Below are 22597 nucleotides of genomic sequence, written 5' to 3' on the forward strand. Positions count from 1 at the left end.
ATAGGACTATTGTCACCCTCACTGAAGTTTACTGTGATAATGTTCTTACTCTATACTTTGTTGAATGTACCAATAAAAAACCGGTTGACTTAATAAAAAAAAAAAAAGAAAAAAAAAAAAGAAATTAGCTTGGATTACAGGAATTGACTTCAGAGCATCAAAATTAGCAGTAGCTGCTCTGATCATTTAGCTTGATGTTATATCCATCCAGACACTTAATGGGTAAGTTCACTGTTTCACAAAGACTAAAATAAGGTGAATCGATTAAATCAATTCCAAATTTCCTGATCACCCTTCTGCTGCACATGACCCCACTTACAATGAAGAGCACATTTAGGGGTTCTTCTTTTAACTAGATGTCCAAGGGATGATAGAAGCACTTCTCATTGGTCAGCACAGTCACATGGACCAGTAAGTGCTGCCTTTGCAAATATTATGACGGATACTCATTCTGGGCCTGTGTATTACAGCGTATGGACGGCTACACCAGCAGCATGGGGCATCGTGGCCACTATGTGAAGAAGTCTGGAGGGGTGGAGATTTGAAGTTACTTCACCCTTTCTTTTTTGTAAAAAGGGGAATTTACCCTTAAAGCTTCTGGATGGATTCCCCAATCTGGGAAAAATGTAAAAAAGGGGAATTGGGACTTTAAATGAGGCGTGCATGGTGGGACCAATCAAATTCACATAAGTCCAAACATATGTATGTTTATTAAGACCAATGATCGATATGGCATATAAAGCAACATTGTATACATAAATTTATGTATGCAATGTTGTGTTCTATGCCATGTCGATCATTGGTCCTAATAAACATACATATGTTTAGACTTATGTGAATTTGATTGGTTGGTCCCACCATGCACGCCTCATTTAAAGTCCCAATTCCCCCTTTTTAAATATATGCTCAGGGATGGGGGGAGTGAACCTCTCCTCACGTCCCATTCAAAGTCCCAAGTTCGTCTCTCCCCCATTGTTTCAATCTGGGAAAAATGGTGTAGGTGTTGTCATCAGTGTTTTTTAGTACTTACCCAGTTTATACCTTTGTCTGGGGTAGAGGGCTTTAAGACCATCGAAACTCAGCAGTCTGCAGTGTGTTCTGCAGGCTGGGCAATTTCACTGATATAGAGAGAACCTAAGACTTCTATATATGTAACCTGCCATCTGATTATTTCACTGGTATTACGTTGAGACTTAAAGCCCATCTATATAATCAATTTCCTTAGTGTCATTGCTAATGAACAGAACCAAACCCCCCGAGTATAGTCACTACTGTGTTCCAGCGATGTGGTTGTTAAAGTGGTGGGCCATCGAAAAAAAAATTTTTAAAAGTCAGCAGTTACATACATGTTAGCTGCTGACTTTTAATAAGCACTTACCTTTCTAGGGTGCCCGCAATGATGGCCGACTGAGGCCGACCCATCCCTCGGCTCTTGAGTCCCAGCGCCGCCATTCAAAGTAAGGGAAACAGGCAGAGCAGCCTTGCGGCTTCACTGCCCGTTTCCTACTGCGCATGTCGCACGGTGCTTTGTGAATAGGGCGCACTGTGTTGTGGGACACACACAGTTCCCACAACACACTGCACCCCATTCACCTGAAGACAACGCGAGGAGGAGAAGACCGAAGATCACCGCAGAATAGGAAGAGGCAGATTAGGACGATCTGCCTAGCAACAGCCATTTCTGGTAAGAGAAAAAAATATATATATATTTTTTGGGTGCCTTTTTATGCATTTTTTTTTTTTAGGGTGGATCTCCCCTTTAAATCTGTCATCTTCTCCCAGGTGACATTTTTCCGGGCCTCTTGATTGGCCCGTGAGAGGTGTCAATCCCGCATGTGCGCACAGAAGTCATTCTTTCCGGCACGAAGTGTGACGTGAATGCATGCAGAGCTGCGCATGTGCAGCTTAGTGCACATTCAGTAGAAAACTGCAAGCAGGCAGATAGGCTATATCTGTTCTTTAATAATACTAACCTATCTCTCCCTGCAATAAACAGCTGCCTGCTCAGTTTTCCAAAGGTTAGGTTTAGTTCTGCTGAACAAAGCCAGGCAAGTGTATATGTCTATGAGCTCTGATCATTCAGTTATGAGATCAAACGCCATAGTACTAAAGAACTGTGGCTTAAAATGTTTGTGGGTGGAAAGAGTTAAAAGCACAAGATTTTAGATTGGCAAAAAAAATAAAAAATTAACCACTTGCGCCCATTTACTGCGGCAGGACGGCTGCTCTGTGCCAGATCACATACCGAGTATGTGATCTGACACTTACGAGTCTGAGGCGCGCTTGCATGCTGCCGGCGACCAGCTCCCACAATGCTTCGATACACAGGCAGAATGCCATTCTATGAGTACAGATAGCATGGATCCTGTGTTTCTGCAAAGCAGGAACACCGATCCATGTCTTCCACTAGTAAAAGCACCTCCCCCACGACACTGAATCACAGGCTGGGCACACAGTTAAACCTTTGATCGCCCCTGTTAACCCCTTCCCAGTCAGTGTCATCAGTACAGTGACATGTTTTTTTTTTGTTTTTTTTAGCACTGATCACTACTAGCATCTCTGGTCCCCAAAAAGTGTCAGTGTCCGATTTGTGGGCCGCAATATTGCATTCACCATTAGTAGTAAAAAAAATAAATACCCCATATTTGTAGACGCTATAACCTTTGCGCAAACCAATTATTGCTTATTGGGATTCTTTTTACAAAAACATATGTAGCAGAATACATATTGACCTAAACTTGATGAAGACATTTGTTTGTTTTTTTTTACATATTTTTATTGGATATGTTTTATAGCAGAAAGAAAAAAACATTTTTTTTTTCAAAGCGGTCTTTTTTTTTTTATAGCGCAAAAAATTTAAAAAAATTCAGAGGTGATCAAATAGCATCAAAAGAAAGCTCTATTTGTGGGAGAACAAAGACATACATCTTATTTGGGTACAGTGTCACACGTGCAATCGTCAGTTAAAATAACAGTGATGTATGGCAAAAAATTACCTGTCAAGAAGGGGGGTAAATCTTCCGGAGGTCAAGTGGTTGGCTAAGAAAGGCCTACTGAGATTTTCCCTCTCTACTGGTAGAACACGGATCCCTAGACACTGGGGGTACACAATTGTTCCTAGTATAGAAGACTGGGCAGCTGAACTGAACCTCATCATTTGAATGGAAGAACAAGCTGCTAGACCAATGTTGCCAACCATCAGTATTTTTTACAGGCAACCAGTAAAATCTGATTATCCAAGTGCCTGCTACAGTGTGTTCAGGCAGCGCTGGGAGTGGGACTGACAGTGCTGTTTGGACCGGAGTGGACCGCTGGGCATAGAGAGACTGTCACTGTGACTCAGAAGGGGACATGCCGTGTTGGTGAGGTGTCATCATCTGTGCAGTGGCACCCTGCTGTCATTGTCACAGTCAATTTCATGTGTGTGTGCCGCCCATTCTAATTTCTTGCTCCTGTACTGCTTACTATATAAAAAATAAATACGTTTTTAGCCTTAATATGTAGCTTAACCACATGCCGGCCAGCCACCGCAGTTATACTGCGGCAAGATGGCTCGGCTGCATGAATCGCCCCCTGCTTGCCCACAAAGCCCATGCGAGTGCCCGGCGGTCGCGATCACCACCCGGCTCCCGCGATCGCTCGGGGCATGCTGAGAATCAGGATCTGTGTTTATTAACACAGTTTGCGGTTCTCTGAGGGGAAAACAGACAGAGTATACAGAGTATGAACAGACGATCTGTAATTTCCCCTGCACAATCCCATCCCCAATTCAGTTAGAACATGTACTAGGACACACTTAACCCCTTCACTGCCAGTGACATTTTCACAGTAATCAATGCAATTTTATAGCATTGATCGCTGTATAAATGCCAATGGTACCAAAAATGTGTCAAAATTGTCAGATGTGTTCGCCATAATATCGCCGCCATTACTAGTAAAAAAAATTAAAATAATAATAAAAAAGCCATAAACTATCCCCTATTTTGTAGACGCTATAACTTTTGCGCAAACCAATCAATATACGCTTATTGCGATTTTTTTTTTACCAAAAATACGTAGAAGAATACACATCGGCCTAAACTGAGGAAAAAAACATTTTTTTATATATTTTTGGGGGATATTTATTATAGCAAAAAGTAAAAAATTATGTGTTTTTTTTTTTATTGTTGCACTTTTTTCTTTATAGCGCAAAAAATAAAAACCGCAGAGGCGATCAAATACCACCAAAAGAAAGCTCTATTTGTGGGGAAAAAAAGGACATCAATTTTGTTTGGGTGCAACGTCGCACGACCGCGCGATTGTCAGTTAAATCGACGTAGTGCCAAATCACAAAAAGTGCTCTGGTCTGGAAGGGGGTAAAATCTTTCGGGGCTGAAGTCATTAAAACACATTGCTAATTGCAAAGTGTACATTTTATAGCTTAAAAATTGAAGTTTGCACCTAAAAGTGTAAATTTAGAACTTTTGGAAATGTCAATAGAACTTGACTGTGCCAATAAATTTTGCGTGTTGTGTCAGTAAATTCCAATCTGGTAGCCTGGCAACACTGAGGTAAACTACTATATATGACAGATTTACTGACTTTACGAACACCTGGATTGTGATCTATACCTCCACTCCACTCCACTCCACTCCACTCCACTCCACTCCACTCCACTCCACTCCACTCCACTCCACTCCACTCCACTCCACTCCACTCCACTCCAGGCCTCTCCGATTACTAAAAGGTGACTGAAGCAAGTTTCCAGACCTTCCCTAGTGGAGCCACTTTTGACATACACTGTATTGTCAAAAGTATTGCGATGCCTGCCTTTACACACACGTGAACTTTTCAAACTGAGGCGCTTTTCGGGCACTTTCGCTCTAAAAAAAAAAAAAAAAAAGCGCCAGAAAAGTTCACGAAAACAAATTTCCACTAAAATCAATTAAATGCTTTCACATTGGGGTGGCGGGGCGGTGAAAAAAAAAAGAAGCACCTCTCTCCATTGAAATGAATGGCAAGCACCTGAAAATGGTTCTTTTGAGTCATGTGACCTTCAAAAAACAGCATCCCACATTTTGTGGGCAGTTTTCAAGCGCCTCAGTGTGAAAGGGGTCTTATGGCATCCCAGTCTTAGTCCGTAGGGTTCAATATTGAATTGACCCACCCTTTGCAGCCATAACAGTGTCAGCTCTTCTGGGAAGGCTGTCCACAAGGTTTAGGAGTGTCTCTATGGGAATGTTTGACCATTCTTCCAGAAACGCATTTGTGAGGTCAGGCACCAATGTGGACGAGAAGGCCTGGCTCGCAGTCTCCGTTCTAATTCATCCCAAAGGTGTTCTATCGGGTTGAGGTCAGGACTCTGTGTAGGCCAGTCAAGATCCTCCACTCCACATTTGCTCATCCATGTCTTTATGGACCTTGCTTTTGTGCACAGTCATGTTGGAACAGGAAGGGGCCATCTCCAAACTGTTCCCACAAAGCTTGGAGCATGAAATTGTCCAAAATGCCTTGGTATGCTGCCACGTTAAGAGTTCCCTTCACTGGAACTAAGGGGCAAAGCCCAAACACTGAAAAACAACCCCACACCAATATCCCCCTCCACCAAATGATTTGGACCAGTGCACAAAGCAAGTTACATAAAGACATGGATGAGCGAGTTTGGGGTGGAGCAACTTGACTGGCCTGTACAACATCAGTGCCTGACCTCACAAATGCGCTTCTGGATGAATTGGTCAAACATTCCCAAGGACACACTCCTAAACCTTGTGGACAGCCTTCCCAGAAGAGTTTAAGCTGTATAGTTGCAAAGGGTGGGCCAACTCAATATTTAACTTTAATGGCATCCCAGTCTGTAGGGTTCATGTGCATGTAAAGGCAGGTGTCCCAATACTTGTGACAATATAGTGTATGTGGAAACAACGACTTGCAGAAAGTCTATATTTGCATAGGTACCTCTTCAGGATTCCTTGTGCTTGGCATTTTCTGTACAGGTTCACTTTGAAGCCACAAGAATACAATCATGCCGGATTACCAAAGCAACGGTCAATACACAAACAATAGCCCATAGCAACCAATTATAAATCAGTCTGTCAAAATGGGATTCCAATTGGCAGCACCATCTTAAATAAATCCCTAGGTTTGTATCTTAATAGATAGGTCTCTAGGTCTGTTAATATATAGCGGTGTGAGGAAAATTGCATTTGTTTCCGAAACATATGTGAAAAATAGGAAATACATTATGCATGAGGCAATACCTTTCTCCTTTTTTTGAGAGGATGATTCATCCCCTGTGGAAAAAAAATAAAAAATAAAAATATATATATTTATTTTAACTGTAACATATGCATCAAAAGAGTGATAATGCAAATAGACTTCTGATTTATACAGCAGAATATTTTATGGGCTTAACAGACATCACATATTACTAACCTGCTTCTGAGGAGACATGGAGATGACATGATTTTATGTGTCACTAAATGACCTTCATAGACAAGCTTAGCTTACTCTTTATATTAGAAAAGAACAATGTACTTTACACAAACTTTCACACAGGATCTCTTAAAAAACAAAACAAAAAAAACAAAAAACAAACACATTTATCTAGGTGTCCACTGCTACTTAGAATTGTAAATGTTAGAAGGTAATCAACATTCCCAACCATCAGGAACATGCTCCACATCCAGAACCTCAACAATAAACCCTTCTTCCATATTTTCGGTGTGAAACAAAATGGGATGGGACAACAAAAACAAATTGTTTACATAAATGGCCCTGAACTTGTATAGAACCCTGTGACTACCTACCTGCATGCGTTTCACCAAGCGCCCAAAAGCCAATGCCCAAAGCAACATTACAGGCTGTCCCCAAGATATTACCTAGCTTGCACTAATCCGGGTGCAATACTACTATTGTTATAGTAAAAGGCAGTGAAGAGTTGATTAACCACTTCAAAACCAGACACTTTCACCCCCTTCCTGCCCAGGACAATTTTCAACTTTCAGCGCTGTCACACTTTGAATGACAATTGTGTGGTTATGCAACACTGTATCAAAATAAAATTTTTATACATTTTTCTTATACAGGTTTTTGTTCAAACATTTTGCAAATAATCTTTCTTCATAGACTTAAGCCAAAATGTAAACTGCTACATTTCTTTGGTGAAAATAATCCAAATCAGTGATTTAGTCTGTAGGAAATTTATAGTGTGCACAAACTATAATTTATATATATATATATATAGACAATCTCATATCTTGAGGCCCAAAAATGACAGGACAGTACAATAATATTTTGGAAAGTAGACAGTCCAAGATATTTAGAAAGCAGCATGGCAAGTTTAAGTTTTTTGATGTTGTCATTTTTTTTGTCCAAATTTCTTTTCTTCTATTATAAGTATATATATAATGTATACACACATATATACATACTGTCACCAGTTTAGTACAGCATCATCATATAACTGATGTGGCAGTGATTAAAGATCATTTTTTTTTAAATACTTTTTCTTTGTGACCAGAGCGATAGTGTTACCATGGTAACACTACTACTCTGGGGAGGCGATCATTTTTTTTTTAACTTGGTTCACACTTATTCAATGTGGGAACCAGTGCGATTCCAATGCGGAATCTGAATTGCATCTGAATTGCAAAGTTAATGATACCTCCAGATCAGTTTTGCAGATCGCAGTGCAAACTGTGATATGGTGCAGGAATCAGATCATATAGGCGTGAACACCCATACGATCCAATTCCAGTGCGGACCAAAAAAAGGGTCCTGCACTATTTTGGTGCAAATGCGATGCAAATTCAGCCATACAAAAACTGTATGGCTGAATTTGCATTGCACAGACATCGCATGTAATCTGCACAGCAATGAGTTGCGATTCACATGCAATGTCTGCCATCACACAAGTGTGACCCGAGTATTACACACTATGATTGTTTACAACAGTGATCATCACAATTATAAGCAATCATTTTTTTCTGAAGATAATCCATTCATTAATATTGTGATTAGCTAGGATTGGCCACAGCTAATCATATGGTACAGATGGGCTGCCATTAGCTCTGTTTGCACCATGTGATCACTGGGACCAATCACAGAGGTCAACACAATAGTAAACAATGGATAGTATGTATAAAAGCCATCCACTGTGTAAAATTGTCATGTGATCTGCTGTGAATGGTCACAGCTATCACATGGTACGGTGGACACAGCGTGTGACAGATTGCGCTGGAGTGTGACCTGATCCTGGGAGGACATCATATGATATCTACCCAGGATGGGAGAGCTCCAACTTGGCCATCATTTGTCTATAGGCTGGACGAGAAACAGTTAAAGAATTCAAAGAAAATAAGAAACGTCCATGAATATCCAGCCTGCATCTTGTACTGTATCACTAAAACACGCAATTTCTGAATAAATCAAAAATTTTTCCTCCAATTGTCACATAACCTAAATGCCTAAACCTAGGTTAAGCAAACCTAAAAAAATTTAATTCTATATTTGTGGGGCTTGCATAATATTTTCAACCAAAAGTAAACTAGAGCTCATTAAACAATACCCATCATTCAAAAAAAGGTCCTGACAAAACACAAGCAGTGCCTTTTCGAAACATCGTCCAAGAAATCAGTTTACGTTGCTTTAATACAAAACCTGAGAGTGCCTCTTCCATTGGACAGTTTGCATCCACTTGCCCTGAGTGCACCCAGTCTTTGCACTTAAAGTGCAGTGCCCATCATCTATTTGTTTTAAATGTGGAAAAAGGAAGTAGTACTGAAGGTTGATGCTCTTCGATGTTTCACCACAATGATTAGGGAGAAGACTGGCCAATAGCAAACACTGGGTGTTAAACTTGGATATGATCACCAGGTGTTGAAGCGTGCATATTAGAGTGCAATGAATTTTCAGGGATCACAAGACACCCTTATAGACTTCTATAGACTTACTACTTCATATATGTGATCAGTTTAAGTTGTTTTAAGTAACAAAAATCACTTTTACTGCCAGGCTTATATACAAGTAACCTGTTCTTTAGCCCCCTAAAAACTTTCCTGTGGCTGGTAGCAGTTTTTTAGCTTCTTTGTACACTGAGCGGCACATGTGCCGTGTAGTGTTCAGTCCCTGTCCGTGAATGGGCTGTGTCGAGTACAATGCAACTCAGGAATTACATCAGTGGGCAACCCAATGGCCAAATAGAAGTGCCATGGGACCCAGATGTTTTGGTGGAGAAGATGGTAGCAGATTTAGTTACTTGTGCTTATCTAGTGTCGTGTAAAACTGCAGTAGCACATTAATGCAGACATCCAAAGGAGCCTGCACATACCCACTGCCATCTTCCACAGCTTCGGGGCACTCCTCACAATTAAATTTACTCCTGGCCCAGTCCCCTCCAACCGCTGTCTATTGGTCAGTGTGGAAGCACAATGATGGATCAATATCTTCAGGAGGCGGCATGGGAGGGCAAGAACCAACTTCACTGGAAGTCAATACTTGATTATTTGAACACGTCAGATGCAGGCTCTATTCACAATATTGCATTATGGTACCACACATTTCCACAATGCATGTAACTATGTGCAGAGCCATTCATTTTGAATAGCATCCCAACTCACCTTAAAAGAATACAGACCATGAACCATATGTACATTGTGGTGACCAAAAAAAATGCTGTACGTCTGTTAAAACGTTTAGAAAGTTTCCAGCACTTTTAAAGGGAAAGGGCTGCCCTAACAAGTGGTAACAGAGCACCCTGACACAGTAGGCCTATGCCATGGGTCTTCAAACTATGGCACTCCAGTTGCTCAGGAACTACAATTCCCATCATGCCTAGTCATGTCTGTGAATGTCAGAGCTTTACAATACCTCATGGGATGTGTGCAACAGCTGGAGGGCCGTAGTTTGACGATCCCTGGCCTATGCAAATAGACCATTAGGGGTATTCCTGAAAACAGCAGAGGAGGTGTGTGGGCACTTCATGCTCCTGCAATCTTACATAGGATTAGGAGAGTAGAATTTCATCCTTTAACCGGTTCCCGACCGGCGCACGCCGATGTACGTCGGCAGAATGGCACGGGCAGGCATATTGGCGTACAGGTACGTCCAATCTTTAATGCCGCCCTGCCATTTATATATTTTTGGGGGATATTTATTGTAACAAAAAGTTTAAAAAAATTATTTTTTTTCAAAATTGTCACTCTATTTTTGTTTATAGCGCAAAAAAATAAAAACCGCAGAGGTGATCAAATACCACCAAAAGAAAGCTCTATTTGTGGGGAAAAAAAGGACGCCAATTTTGTTTGGGAGTCACATCGCATAATTGCGACGCAGTGCCGAATCGCAAAAAGTGGTCTGGTCTTTGACCAGCAAAATGGTCTGGGGCTGAAGTGTTTAAATTTGTGCAGGACTACTTTTCTTTTTTTTGGATTGCACGGATCTGCAATGGCTAGCTTCGTCCTAAAATCTACAATCAACTACGTATTGGAAGGGCTTGCCTGATTTTATATACATTCAATGGATTAGATTTGTTCTCATATTATATAACTTTGGTAAATCTAAAAGTAGATTGTATATTTGGATTGGATTGTGCATAGCCAGCTTTAGCCATTCACATTGCACTTAAAGAACGTGTGAGCACCACCTCAAAATGCACACATCCAATATTATTGTTTAACTATAACTGCATTTACTGTGAAAAAAAAAAAAAACATTTTATCAGTCTATATTTATTAGTTGGAGATTCCGATCTATTGAACGCAAGGCGTCCCAGATATACCGCTGTTGATATTTGTACTGATCCTGCAGCACTATTGCAAGTGCGATTTTAAAAGTTATTAAAAACGAATTTTATGGATTCATGCTATGAGTATTTCTTCCATCCACCTATATGCGATTATACCCAATGACCAGACCCATCTCGGAGGTTGCGATGGCATCAGACAAGAGACCAGGGTTGACCCTGTTTAAATGAGCTTTACGTCTTTTTGGCAAGTGTGGAACCGAGAGGGGAGCATGTGTGTAATTCACCGAACTCTTTACCAAAAAATATTGTTGGTCAAGGCACAAGTCATTTTGGAAGTCACTATATATTTCTTGAACTGATTTTTTGCGCACAGTTTTTATATACACTCTGGTTTTTATGGACTACGTTTTTTTGGACACTTTTTGCACAATAAAACACAGAGCACTTTATTACCAGTTTGCATGTGTATTTACAATCTATGGAATTTCCAGCTTTTTAGGATTGCTCTTGGTGCACGGTTTATATTGAGCACTTGTAAGATTCGCCACGAATATTGTTTGTGTGGTTTATAATTTAAAGAGACTGTACTCACCACTAGATGGTTTGATTAACCTTTGCAACTTTTTCTACACGATCACTTATTTAAATTTTCCCACTTTAACACAATTACTTACTAGATTTAAGCAGCGCCAATTTACCTCTTATATTTCTCTTACCAACTCCACCTAGTGGATCTTTGGGGGTGGGCAGCAGCCGCTGCGAGGAAAATAACTTCAGTTATTACGTTCAACTGAGGGTTTACATATACTTTAGGGTGGAAAAGAGAACATCAAATGGAATTAACCAAACCTCTAACACTTAGTTAACTCCTATCCCTGTAAATGAATTATTAACATCTGGTGGTAATGGAAAGCTTCATGAGAAGATACTATTTTCAGTTTTGGCATGCCAGCGACTGTCCAACTCCATGTAGTGTAACTGCTGTGCATTTTATATGCATTACCATTCATTTCTATGGAAGGTGCAATTTGCAATAATAGCAAGCAGGTTTCTTTATGCACTAAAATACAGAGGCGTGAAATGCACTTTTTGCTCTCCGTGCAGGGGAAAGTGATAATGTACCTTACCAGCACTCCCTCGTCACTCATCTCTTCACAGTCAGCACCAAAATAACTGGTGTTGGCAACTTGGGGGAGAGGTGATATTGAGCGGTGACATCACTCCACTGGACAGGTGACCTAGCAGTTGGCAGATATATCTCGGCACTTTCACGAAGGAGAAAGTCACAACCTCTGGGTATAGTGGATGGCGAAGGAGCAGCAAAAAGCTTAGTAAGTATATAGGGGCCTTTGCAGAGATCCTGTTGCTTCTCCTTGCATGGGTAAGGAGAAAGTGACACTAATGCTGCGTACACACGAGCGGACTTTGACGGACTAGGTCCAACGGTCTTTCCGATGGACTTTCGGCGGAGTTCCGACGACCTTTCCTAATGAATGGACTTGGCCACACACAATCACACCAAAGTCCGACGGATTCGAACGTGATGACGTACGACCAGACTTGAATAAGGAAGTTCATAGCCAGTAGCCAATAGCTGCCCTAGCGTCGGTTTTCATCCGGACTAGCATACACACCGTGGATTTCTCTATAGCAGGAGTCTCAAACTGGCGGCCCTCCAGCTGTTGCAAAACTACAAGTTCCATGAGGCATTGCAAGGCTGACAGTTAAGAGCATGACTCCCAAAGGCAGAGGCATGATGGGACTTGTAGTTTCGCAACAGCTGGAGGGCCACCAGTTTGAGACCCCTGCTCTATAGGAACTGGGTCCAGCGGAGTTCCGGTGAGAAAATTTGAAACATGTTCTATTTCTAAAGTCCGTCAGATTTTTGGACAGCAAAGGTCCAATGGAGCCCACCCACGATCGAATTGTCAGACGGATTTGCTCTGTCGGACCTTTGATGTCGAAAAGTCTGTGGGGTGTACGTGGCATCATGCTTACTACTTTATCCACTATCCATCCAGAGTGTGTGTGTGTGTGTGTGTGTGTGTGTGTGTGTGTGTGTGTGTGGTGAGATTTGAGTCACGGCTGAAGCATTGATCCAGATATTCTTTTCAGCCTTTGATTTTTTTTATTTATTTTTTTCTTGTAAAAGTAATCTGCCCAATCACTTTTACAGGCAGCAAAAGGGAGTTACCCCATCCTGTGCCCATTGCATAAACTGGGCTCTCCCATTCCACCCAGGGCTGCTGTTGGAAATCATTGGGGCCCCATACAGCGTAGCAACCCCCCCCCCCCCCCCCCGAAAATATCAAATGATATTTTGGCCAAAAGCGGCACAGCCACTAGATGCTATACTTCACGGTCACCGCAAAAATGATGTCCTCATGGGACAAGACCCATTCAAGTGAATGGCGCTGCTGTGCAAGTACCCTGCAAAGCACACAGTTGCTGTGTGCCAGTATAGGGTTAAAGCAGGCAGTGATATGCCTCCTCAAGGACTGTAAAATGCTCTTTGAGGAGATATTCAAATGCCAACTGCCCTTCATAGAGTAAAGCACATTTAAATGAGCCCTTGATTTATTTTTAGAATTTCTTTTTTTTTGAAGAAGAAGAAGAAGAATTTTTTTTTTTTTTAACTGCTTTGTTTGGTAAAATATCAGGGATCTAAACAAGCCACTGATGTCTCACATTTGGAACAGAGAAAGGGGGAAAGCAGATTTATCAGTCCCTTTCTCTGCAGCGTCAGCTGCACTGGACAATCAACGAATGGGAAGTGCTCTGTGCTGAGAAACATCCTGTTCATTCACAAACGGTTTACTATGCTTCAGTGAAAGGAGCCGCTCTCCATCCTGAAAAGGACCTCCTTGTGTGCCTGCAACAGTCTGTGAATGAGGGTGGAAGCAAGGCACAAATGGGGCACACGGGGGGGGGGGGTCCGGACAGCAGGGGGATGCTGCGCAGATACTAAAACCGATCCTGCAGCAAAGTCATGGGGAGAAAGAGGCGTTCAAGCCATCAGTGCTGCAGGGGGATCCACGAGTGTCTGCAATAAAGCAGTATAGCTGGCACTCCTGCTTGGCAGGTGCCTGGACCCCCCTTTTGAACTGATGGGCTTGGGCCAGTACAGGATGGCTGGCTGTACTGCCTTATTAGCTGCCCAGCACCCACCAGGGGGCTTGGGACCAATGCAACCGGTTGCATCTGATGCACTGAAGAGTGTAAGGAATGAAGTCCCTTCCCCTCTTCTGTGATGTCAGAAACCGAAGATTTATCCACTTCCAGTTTTGGTCCATTTGAATGCAAGCCATTACTGACTTTTGAAGCAGCCAGTCAAACCAATTTCAGTTTGATTGGTTGCTTTGAAGAGCAGAGGAGAGATCTAGGATCTAACAGACACCAGATCTCTCCAAAAGAGGACCTGTCATGACCCATGCTATCACAATGGATGTTATAATATTTACTAAGGGTGAATTCTGAGGGTGCGTTGATGTCATCCCACAATGCAGGCATAGCAACACGCTTACATCATGTGCTTTGCAACCGGGTGGCCTTGCATGCTAATAGACGCAGGGGGCCCACCTTGGGCACCAGTTTGATTTTTGCCACGCCCACTCCTGTACCCAGGTGTTTTGGACAGGCGCCGACTAATATTTAAGGTGCCCAGCATAGCAGGCAGTGCTCCATACTGCCGCCTACAACCTCCCTAATCTCAGCTCTGGCCGCCACTACTTTTGACTCCAGGTAAAAAAGTGATTGGGTTATTTTACTTTTTTCTTGGCCCAAACACGGACCCTTAACCTTTGACAATAGGTATAGTATTATTTTAGGCATACTATAAGTCTATGAGCTATACTTTATTCGTTTTTCAGGATTGAAAAGTCTGGGCCCCAGTGGTCACTAGTTTCTTTCCTCCCCCTTTGTCGTGTTGGGGGCCTCCCACAGTTGGTGAAAGCTATACATCATTTTAATCTGTATGGCTCCTTTTCTATGCACACTAGTGTCTATTTAACTAAGTAATTGATATACAACTTTACGACTTTGTATATGTAAATATACAGCGGATATAAAAAAAAAGTCTACACACCCCTGTTAAAATGTAAGGTTTCTGCGATGTAAAAAAAAAAAAAAAAAAAAAATTCTGAACTTTTTCCACCTTTAATCTGACCTATAAACTGTGCAACTCAGTTGAACAAACTGAAATCTTTTAGGCGGAGGGAGGTAAAAATAAAAAAATAAAATAATATGGTTGCATAAGTTTGCATACCCTTAAACTAATACTTTGTTGAAGCACCTTTTGATTTTATTACAACACTCAAGTCTTTTTTGGTACGAGTATCGCACATCTTGACTTGGCAATATTTGCCCACTCTTTGCAAAAACACTCCAAATCTGAGATTACGAGGGGAGCTCCAGTGCACAGCCCTCTTCAGATTACCATACAAATTTTCAATCTGATTCAGGTCTGGGCCATTCCAAATCTTTCATCTTTTTCTGGTGAAGCCATTCCTTTGTTGATTTGGATGTATGCTTTGTGTCATTGTCATGCTGAAAGATGAATGATAGATGAAGTTCCTCTTACTGTTTCTTGCTTTCGAGCAGAAGTCTGAAAGTTTTGTGCCATTATTGACTGGAATTTGTATTTGTTCATAACTCTGTTCTACTTTGACTATGGCCCCTGTTCCAGCTGAAGAAAAACAGCCCCAAAGCATGATGCTGTTACCACTATTCTTCACTGTGGGTATGGTGTTCGTTTGGTGATGTGCAGTTTTTGTGCCAAACATATCTTTTGGAATTATGGCCAAAAAGTTAAACTTTGGTTTCCCCAGACCAGAACACATTTTCCCAAATGCTTTAGGGAGACTTCATCTTGCCAATCTACCCCACAGCCCAGATATATGAATACGGGAGATTGTTGTCACATGTACCACACAGCCAGTACTTGCCAGATATTCCTGCAGCTCCTTCAATGTTGCTGTAGGCCTCTTGGCAGCCCTTCCTGACCAGTTTTCTTCTTGTCTTTTCATCAATTTTGGAGGGACGTCCAGTTCTTGGAAATATCAATGTTGTGCCATATTTTCTTCTAGAGATCCCTCTAATGCTTTGGAAGCGTTCTGCGGACCATGGTTTTTGCTGTAGGGTGCGACTAAGAAAATCTCTGGAAAGACCTACCAGGACAGCTGAACCTTATTTAGGGTTAATAAGAGGCACCTTAACCACTTGCTTACTGGGCACGTAAACCCCCCTCCTGCCCAGAGCAATTTTCAGCTTTCAGCGCTGATGCACTTTGAATGACAATTGCGCGGCCATACAACACTGTACCCAAATGAAATTTTTATATTTTTTTCCCCACAAATATAGCTTTCTTTTGGTGGCATTTAATTACAGCTGGGAGTTTTATTTTTTGCTAAACAAAAAAAGATGCAAAATAAAAAAAATAAAAAAAATCATGTTTAATAGTTTGTTATAAAATTTTGCAAACAGGTCATTTTTCTCCTTCATTGAAGTGCGCTGATGAGGCGGCACTGATAGGCACAGTTAAGGTGGCACCAATAGGCACAGATAAGGTGGCACCGATAGGCACAGATAAGGTAGTACTGATGGGCACAGATAAGGCGGCACTGATGGGCACAGATAAGATGGCACGGATGGGTGACACAGATGGGTGGCACTAAGGGGCACTGATAGGTACCACTGATAGGTGGGACTGATGGGCACTGACAGGTGGCACTGCTGGGCGGCACTGATGGGCACTGGTAGATGACACTGATGGGCACGGATATGTGGCACTGGGGTGCAGCACCGCTGTTGAGGCAGATTGCGGGCACTGATGGGTTGCACTGCGGGCACTGCTGGGTGGCACTGTGGGCACTGCTGGGTGGCACTGACGGGGGGCACTTATTTATTGATGGGTGGCACTGGCAGGGGGCAGATGGGCACTGGCAGGGCTGGCCGTGATCGGGACTGATGTCCCGATCACGGCCGCCGGTGAGGAATAGCCGATTACCGGCTCCGTTGTATCACATGATCAGCTGTCATTGGTTGACAGCTGATCACGTGGTAAGGGGTCGGGATCGACCCCTTGCTCGGATCCATGATCAGGCGAGTCTCATAGACTCGCCGATCACAGAGCGCGCCCATCAGGGAGCGCGCCGGCCGCTCGTGCACGGGACGACGTAGTCCCGGCAAAGGAGGTCCGCGCTGTAGCCGTCATTTGGCTATAGCGCGGATCTCAACTGGTTAAATTAAGGCGGGTGTGTACCGACTCCTATTTAACACGAGTTTGAATGCGATTGCTTAATTCTGAACATTCCCAGTTATAGGAGGGTGTGCACACTAATGCAGGCACATATTATTTTCGTTTTACCTCCCCCCCAAAAGATTTCAGATTGTTTTTCAATAGAGTTCTACAGGTTATAGGTCACATTAAAGGTGGATAAAGTTCTGAAATTATTTATTTTACATCACAGAAGCGTGACATTTTAACAGGGGTGTGTAGACTTTATATTCACTGTATATCTGTATGGACTGTACACAGTATCTAGTAAAGTTGTCACCAGCTATATTTACGCACTATTGTGAATACTTTGACAAAAGATTCCAATATATTCACAAAACGGCAGGGAAAAAGCTGCAATCCCTCTTTAGAAATAGGGCTGGCAATGCTCTAAAATTTCCAAAATACTAACCAGGCCATCCATCTGTTGCAAGGTAACCACAGTTCCTACTGAAAAGGTCCTAGGCTGTGAATGAAGTTTTTCAAGGATAACGTGCAGCTCAACACAACAAACTTTGGAAAAACAAATATAAAATGTCAATAGAAATGGAATACAATGACACAGAAATCTGGTTTACTCTTCTGTATTTTATTTGAGACAAAAATACAAAGAGGATTATTGTACATTATCTTGAAAATTCTATTTATGTTATCAAGGTTGGCACGCTTTCATAAAACACCAAGCTTTAAAAATCAGGAATGGAATAACTTCAAACAAAAATCAACTCACAGCATGAGACATCCAAAAATTTACAATTCTTATCCCATATAAAAGGTCACAATATGTTTTTCACCCAATAATCGGTCACAGAATCAGCTACACAATGCATTAGGCATGACTGTAAACCCCTTTTTTGTAAAAGATGGAAAATTATAAAAATGTGAACTTTTGTTTACTTCTTAGACCCCTACCACAAAATATGGCTCTGTTAAAAATATGTATTAGCATTCACAAAATAGATATTTGCTTTCCTATTCTAAGACATAGCAAAAAAAAAAAAAAAAAAACCTCACATCTTTGGAACATTATTGCTTGTCCACTCTGCCCTGGAGTGACAATAGTAAAAATGTTGTGCATATGGACTTGATCCTACAACTCTCTTTTCAAAACACCCCACTGGCCATGCTTTTAGGACATTACGTCAATAAATACATAAAGATTCTGTCATTTGACTGACAAGACATCAGCAACAGACAATTTACAGGAGTTTGAAGTGGACCTATACGCAAATATGCAATTAAAAGGTAGTCAAATTAAAAATTAACCTAGAAATAGATAAAAAATAAAAATAGCGTAATGTTCTCTACACTTCAGTTTTTAATTGCCATAACTTCACTGCATCATGCCCACCACTTCATGTGTTGGTGATCAGGTGACCCTGGAACACCCACATAGAAAGCCTGATGCAAAAAAAAAAAAGTTGTCGTCAGTACAAACCAGTTTCTCTTAGCCACCAATCACAGTTAAAATTCTAGGGCAGATTTAAACCCAACTGGCCACACAGAAAGCAGAAAGGATATTGCACCTTGCATGATTAAGAAGTGCCAATCTTAAAAGACACCAATAAGCCAGTAAGTCCGACCATACACAGAGCAAATTTCCTTCCTGTAAACACAGACAGGGGAGGGCTGGAGTACCTGGGAGAAGACAGTGATTATTGCTAGCTGCTATAGGAGCTGGAAGCGATAGTCACAGGTAAAGCCCGGTATGCTGGTTGTGCACAAAATGACCAACCAACTTGGTACATTCAGCATGTTCATACACGGTCCGAATCTGGCCTGGTTAGATGCCCTGGATTGGATAAATTCGATTAAGGCAAACAAAGGAAACTTTTTTAATTTAGCATTGTTCACTCGATAGAAGCAATCTAAACTACCATTTCTAACTACTCTTTCAGGCTAGATGGATGACCAGTAATCATAATACGAAATCACTCTACCTGGGGAAATTACTGATGCAGGTTCCAAGATATGCTGGTCACATACACCTAGGCTTTGGTCGCATAATCTTTGCCGAAGGGCAGGAACAGACAATATGAACCTGATCTTCCCTGCAGAGATTATACATGCATATGTCTTTGATATGAATAATACTGGAGGACGCCTGGAGCAGAAATCTCCCCAGGAGTGAGTATTTCCTGTTGCTCTTTATCCATCCTGGCAAGAAAACTACCACAGTCTTAACTTATTAAAGTATAGGTCCAATATAGCAACATCATGTAAATAATGAGTAAACCATAGCACCCACACACCTGATAACTACTGGCTCCTCATATCAGACTTATCACAATGTTGTTGTTGCCCAAACTTTGGTGATAACCATGAAATAAAAAAAATAAAAATAAAAAAACACACACACACACACCTTTGCAGGGTCTGAAAACGAATAAATGCTTTGAGATTGGCACTTCTTAATCATGTACGGTGCAATATCCTCTGTCTGCTTTCTGTGTGGCCAGTTGGGTTTAAATGTGCCTAGAATTTTGAGCCACCCAAATATCCTTCTATAGCCATATATGATAACACAAGTACAGGCCCGACCAAGAGCTCACCCAAAACTTGCTTCTTCCAGAGGCTCCTTTACGTGTTCCCCTTAATTTTCGTCCACATGTTCTCAGACATAGGGCAGGTTCTACTCTTCTACCATCCAGTCCTATGCTGTCAATTATCGTCCAACCACAAACTATCTTAGACCAACAATGGGTGGGCAGATGTTTGAAGGCTAGTTTCACAGTAATTTTACCACCCAATTTCGTGATGGTATTAGGCCCAAAGAAATATGGTGAATTGCCGATTGGATTATATATTGGCTACCACTGGCACATAGTTACATAACAGACCAACTAGCGTAATTCTCTAGATTTAGCACAAATTCTGGCTGTCACATAAACCATTTTACAGGTGTGACAACTACATAACTCTATCCTTAAAACAAAGCATGGTGGTCTTTTTCATGAGAGGATTACAATTATTGGTACATGGAAACTAACAGCTTTCATTTAAATATGAAATTTCATTAGGTTTCCTCCCTGCAAAAGCAGGTTTAATTTGTTCAAGTTTTAGTTTCTACAAATACCACACTGCATTACATAACATGAATGTCTCCCCCACAGCAACGGGAAACCCTAACCATTATTACAGAGCACAGGACGCCAGTGTACACAATTCTATAGCTTACACTGTATAAAATGAATGGAATGCCAATGCCCAGATATCCATAGCACGATTACAGGGTAAAGAACGCACATCAGTTTTCACAGCTGCAGAGCATAAGAGGCATTTCCCATCATTTTCATACTACACTGGGCTCCCGAATAACCGAGTCTCAATATTTGCATGTCCTAAAACCCTGAGTACTGTGCAGCCTGACAAGGGAAGAGGTCAGTAGAAATATACTAACAAAAAAAAAAAAAAAAACGTCTTCTCAGAGTAAAGTTGCTATAGTTCTATAATTAACACTATAGTAGTGATTGTCTATGCATAGTACAATGGAATCTTCACAATTCGAAGTGCATTTACCTCTAAAGAAGGAATACTAAAATACCCATCAATGGGTCTCATTTATAAAAAAAAGCATCTGAAACATAATCATCCAGATTTCCCTTGCTTGGCACAGGCTAGAAAATGGTGCTGTAATCCAATTATCTGCTCAGGCAATACCCTTCTGATCCATGGTTTTCGATCATCCATGGCAAAAAGGACAGCTCTGCGCACTGCAACCAATTTCCCTCCTTTCAATCAGTCACACAGCACTGGAAATGGAGACTGGCTGGTTGTTACGGCCAACAAAACATTCAGACACACTGCTATGCATGAAGCCCACAGTGAATAAAATATATGACGTATCTGAAAGGGAAGTGTCTGTGTTTGTGCCCTGCACACCATGCAAGTATCCATCATGCTGTAATGCATAAGCCTAAAATTCACGGTAAGTGCATAAGTACTAAACTGACACCCGCTTGTTATTTGTGCTGCTAAAATACAGTGAGATCACAACAAACTACTGCCCCTAAATTTAAGAAAAGATTATTATTTTTTTCTTTTTTTTACCGTTAGTGTTCACTTATTCATTATAAATTACATACAAAAGGCTCAAGCGCACCCTACAGGAGATTTAGGTATGTACCCACAACAGAACTAATATATTAACATCTAAAAACAACCAGACCCAATGCTGCTACTTCATAAATAGACTAACACACGGCCCACTGAATAGATACAAACAAACTGCAAACTTAGCATCAAAACAAGAACAAAAAATTTACACACACACGGAAACACAGATCTCGACTAAACTGAAAGAAATGTTTTGGGGGGAAATACATAAAAAAACCAAACATAAAAACATTAAAAAGTGTACCAAAAAAAAAAAAAAAAAAAAAAGTCTACATTTCTAAAATGATACGTCCTCTCCCAGAAACTGCTTTGTAATCTATTTCATGGGTCCAATTAACCCCTCTGCTCTCTTGTGAAGTGTTTGGTTAGGGCTGGTCCTCTTGATGTAGGGGCAGTCTTTTTGAACTTCTTAAGTATCTGTAAAAATAAGGGGAGATCTAAATTAAGGACCAACCAAAAGCATACGAAATATAAAATAGTTTACTGTATCAACACAAATTAGAATAATTAAATCAGCCAGACTTGCTGACACGTGCTCGTCATGCATATACAGTAGAGCCAGCCATAAATGTCAAGAGGACTTCATGGGTTCCTCATGAAATAAACAGGTTCTGTTTACAGGAATGCCAGTCAAGATCTTAAAAAAGGTGGTCTCTGCTGTGACAATTTTAATGGGAATGTACAGGAAAAATTGAGGTCTCTCAATATGCCCACAATTGGGTTTACGGAGACCAGGAACTGCATTAGCAACTTACATTTCCAGCACCACTTGCTGGATCCCTATGCTACTGTGGCCTTCCTATAAAAACACAACAAATGTCCATTATTTCCACTTTATTCCAATGGACAGACCTTAGGCAACTGGATGGTTGCCCCCCTCTTATGAGCAAGAAAGGCTTCAGATAATTGGGACCACTTCATCTACTAAAGGAGGAAGCCATATAAAGAAATCACCCTTTTTAAAAAGGTACAGTTTGAGAATAGGCATGCTCCTATTTTGCCTGGTGCCATTTTAATGACAGGTAGGTTTTTATGCATTTGAGAAAATTAAAGCTAAAAATTAAAAATCAATAACCATGTACACCAATATTAACCACAAGAAAACAGCTTCCATTCCAACCTGAGCGATTTGCTGTCTGATTCCCAAAGTGCAACAATGTTCACTCTTTAGAATCCGATCATTATCAATGACCGAGTGTTGTGTCTCTTGTCTTGTAAATGTTTTTAGGTTTGCTCTAGTCTTAGTTGCCAAAAAAAAAAACAACACCCCTAAATCCTGTGTCTACACACTCAAGCCAAGTGTGAACAGAAAATTAGGATATGTATTTTTAAATAAAACATCAGATTATTGTGATGAATATAGAATATATTAAAGCATCTAAACGTGTGAAAAAAAAGTTAATCCTGCATCTTTCCATACTTCGAAATTTGGCCGGTTTGATCAACTTCTGTACAACCAGCCTGTCTGTTTTTTTCGCTCAAAT

General features: G+C 41.2%; 1 protein-coding gene across 10 annotated transcripts in view; it reads right to left on the minus strand.

Moving 5' to 3' along the window:
* Nucleotides 1-22597, minus strand: part of ASPH (aspartate beta-hydroxylase) — a 334747-nt gene that overhangs the window by 157741 nt on the left and 154409 nt on the right. For 9 of the 10 annotated variants that reach the window (XM_077492760.1, XM_077492758.1, XM_077492757.1 and 6 more), the window contains one exon: nt 6237-6269. In XM_077492760.1, coding sequence (XP_077348886.1) covers nt 6237-6269 — 33 coding nt within the window. Of the gene's footprint in view, nt 1-6236; nt 6270-17565; nt 21531-22597 lie in introns of those variants that run through there. The other variant, XM_077492766.1, reaches the window with a different exon arrangement.

Source organism: Lithobates pipiens, unplaced genomic scaffold (assembly GCF_037356315.1).
Source record: "Lithobates pipiens isolate NorthernLeopardFrog02 unplaced genomic scaffold, aLitPip1_a1.2 Scaffold_19, whole genome shotgun sequence".
Taxonomy (NCBI): Eukaryota; Metazoa; Chordata; class Amphibia; order Anura; family Ranidae; genus Lithobates; species Lithobates pipiens.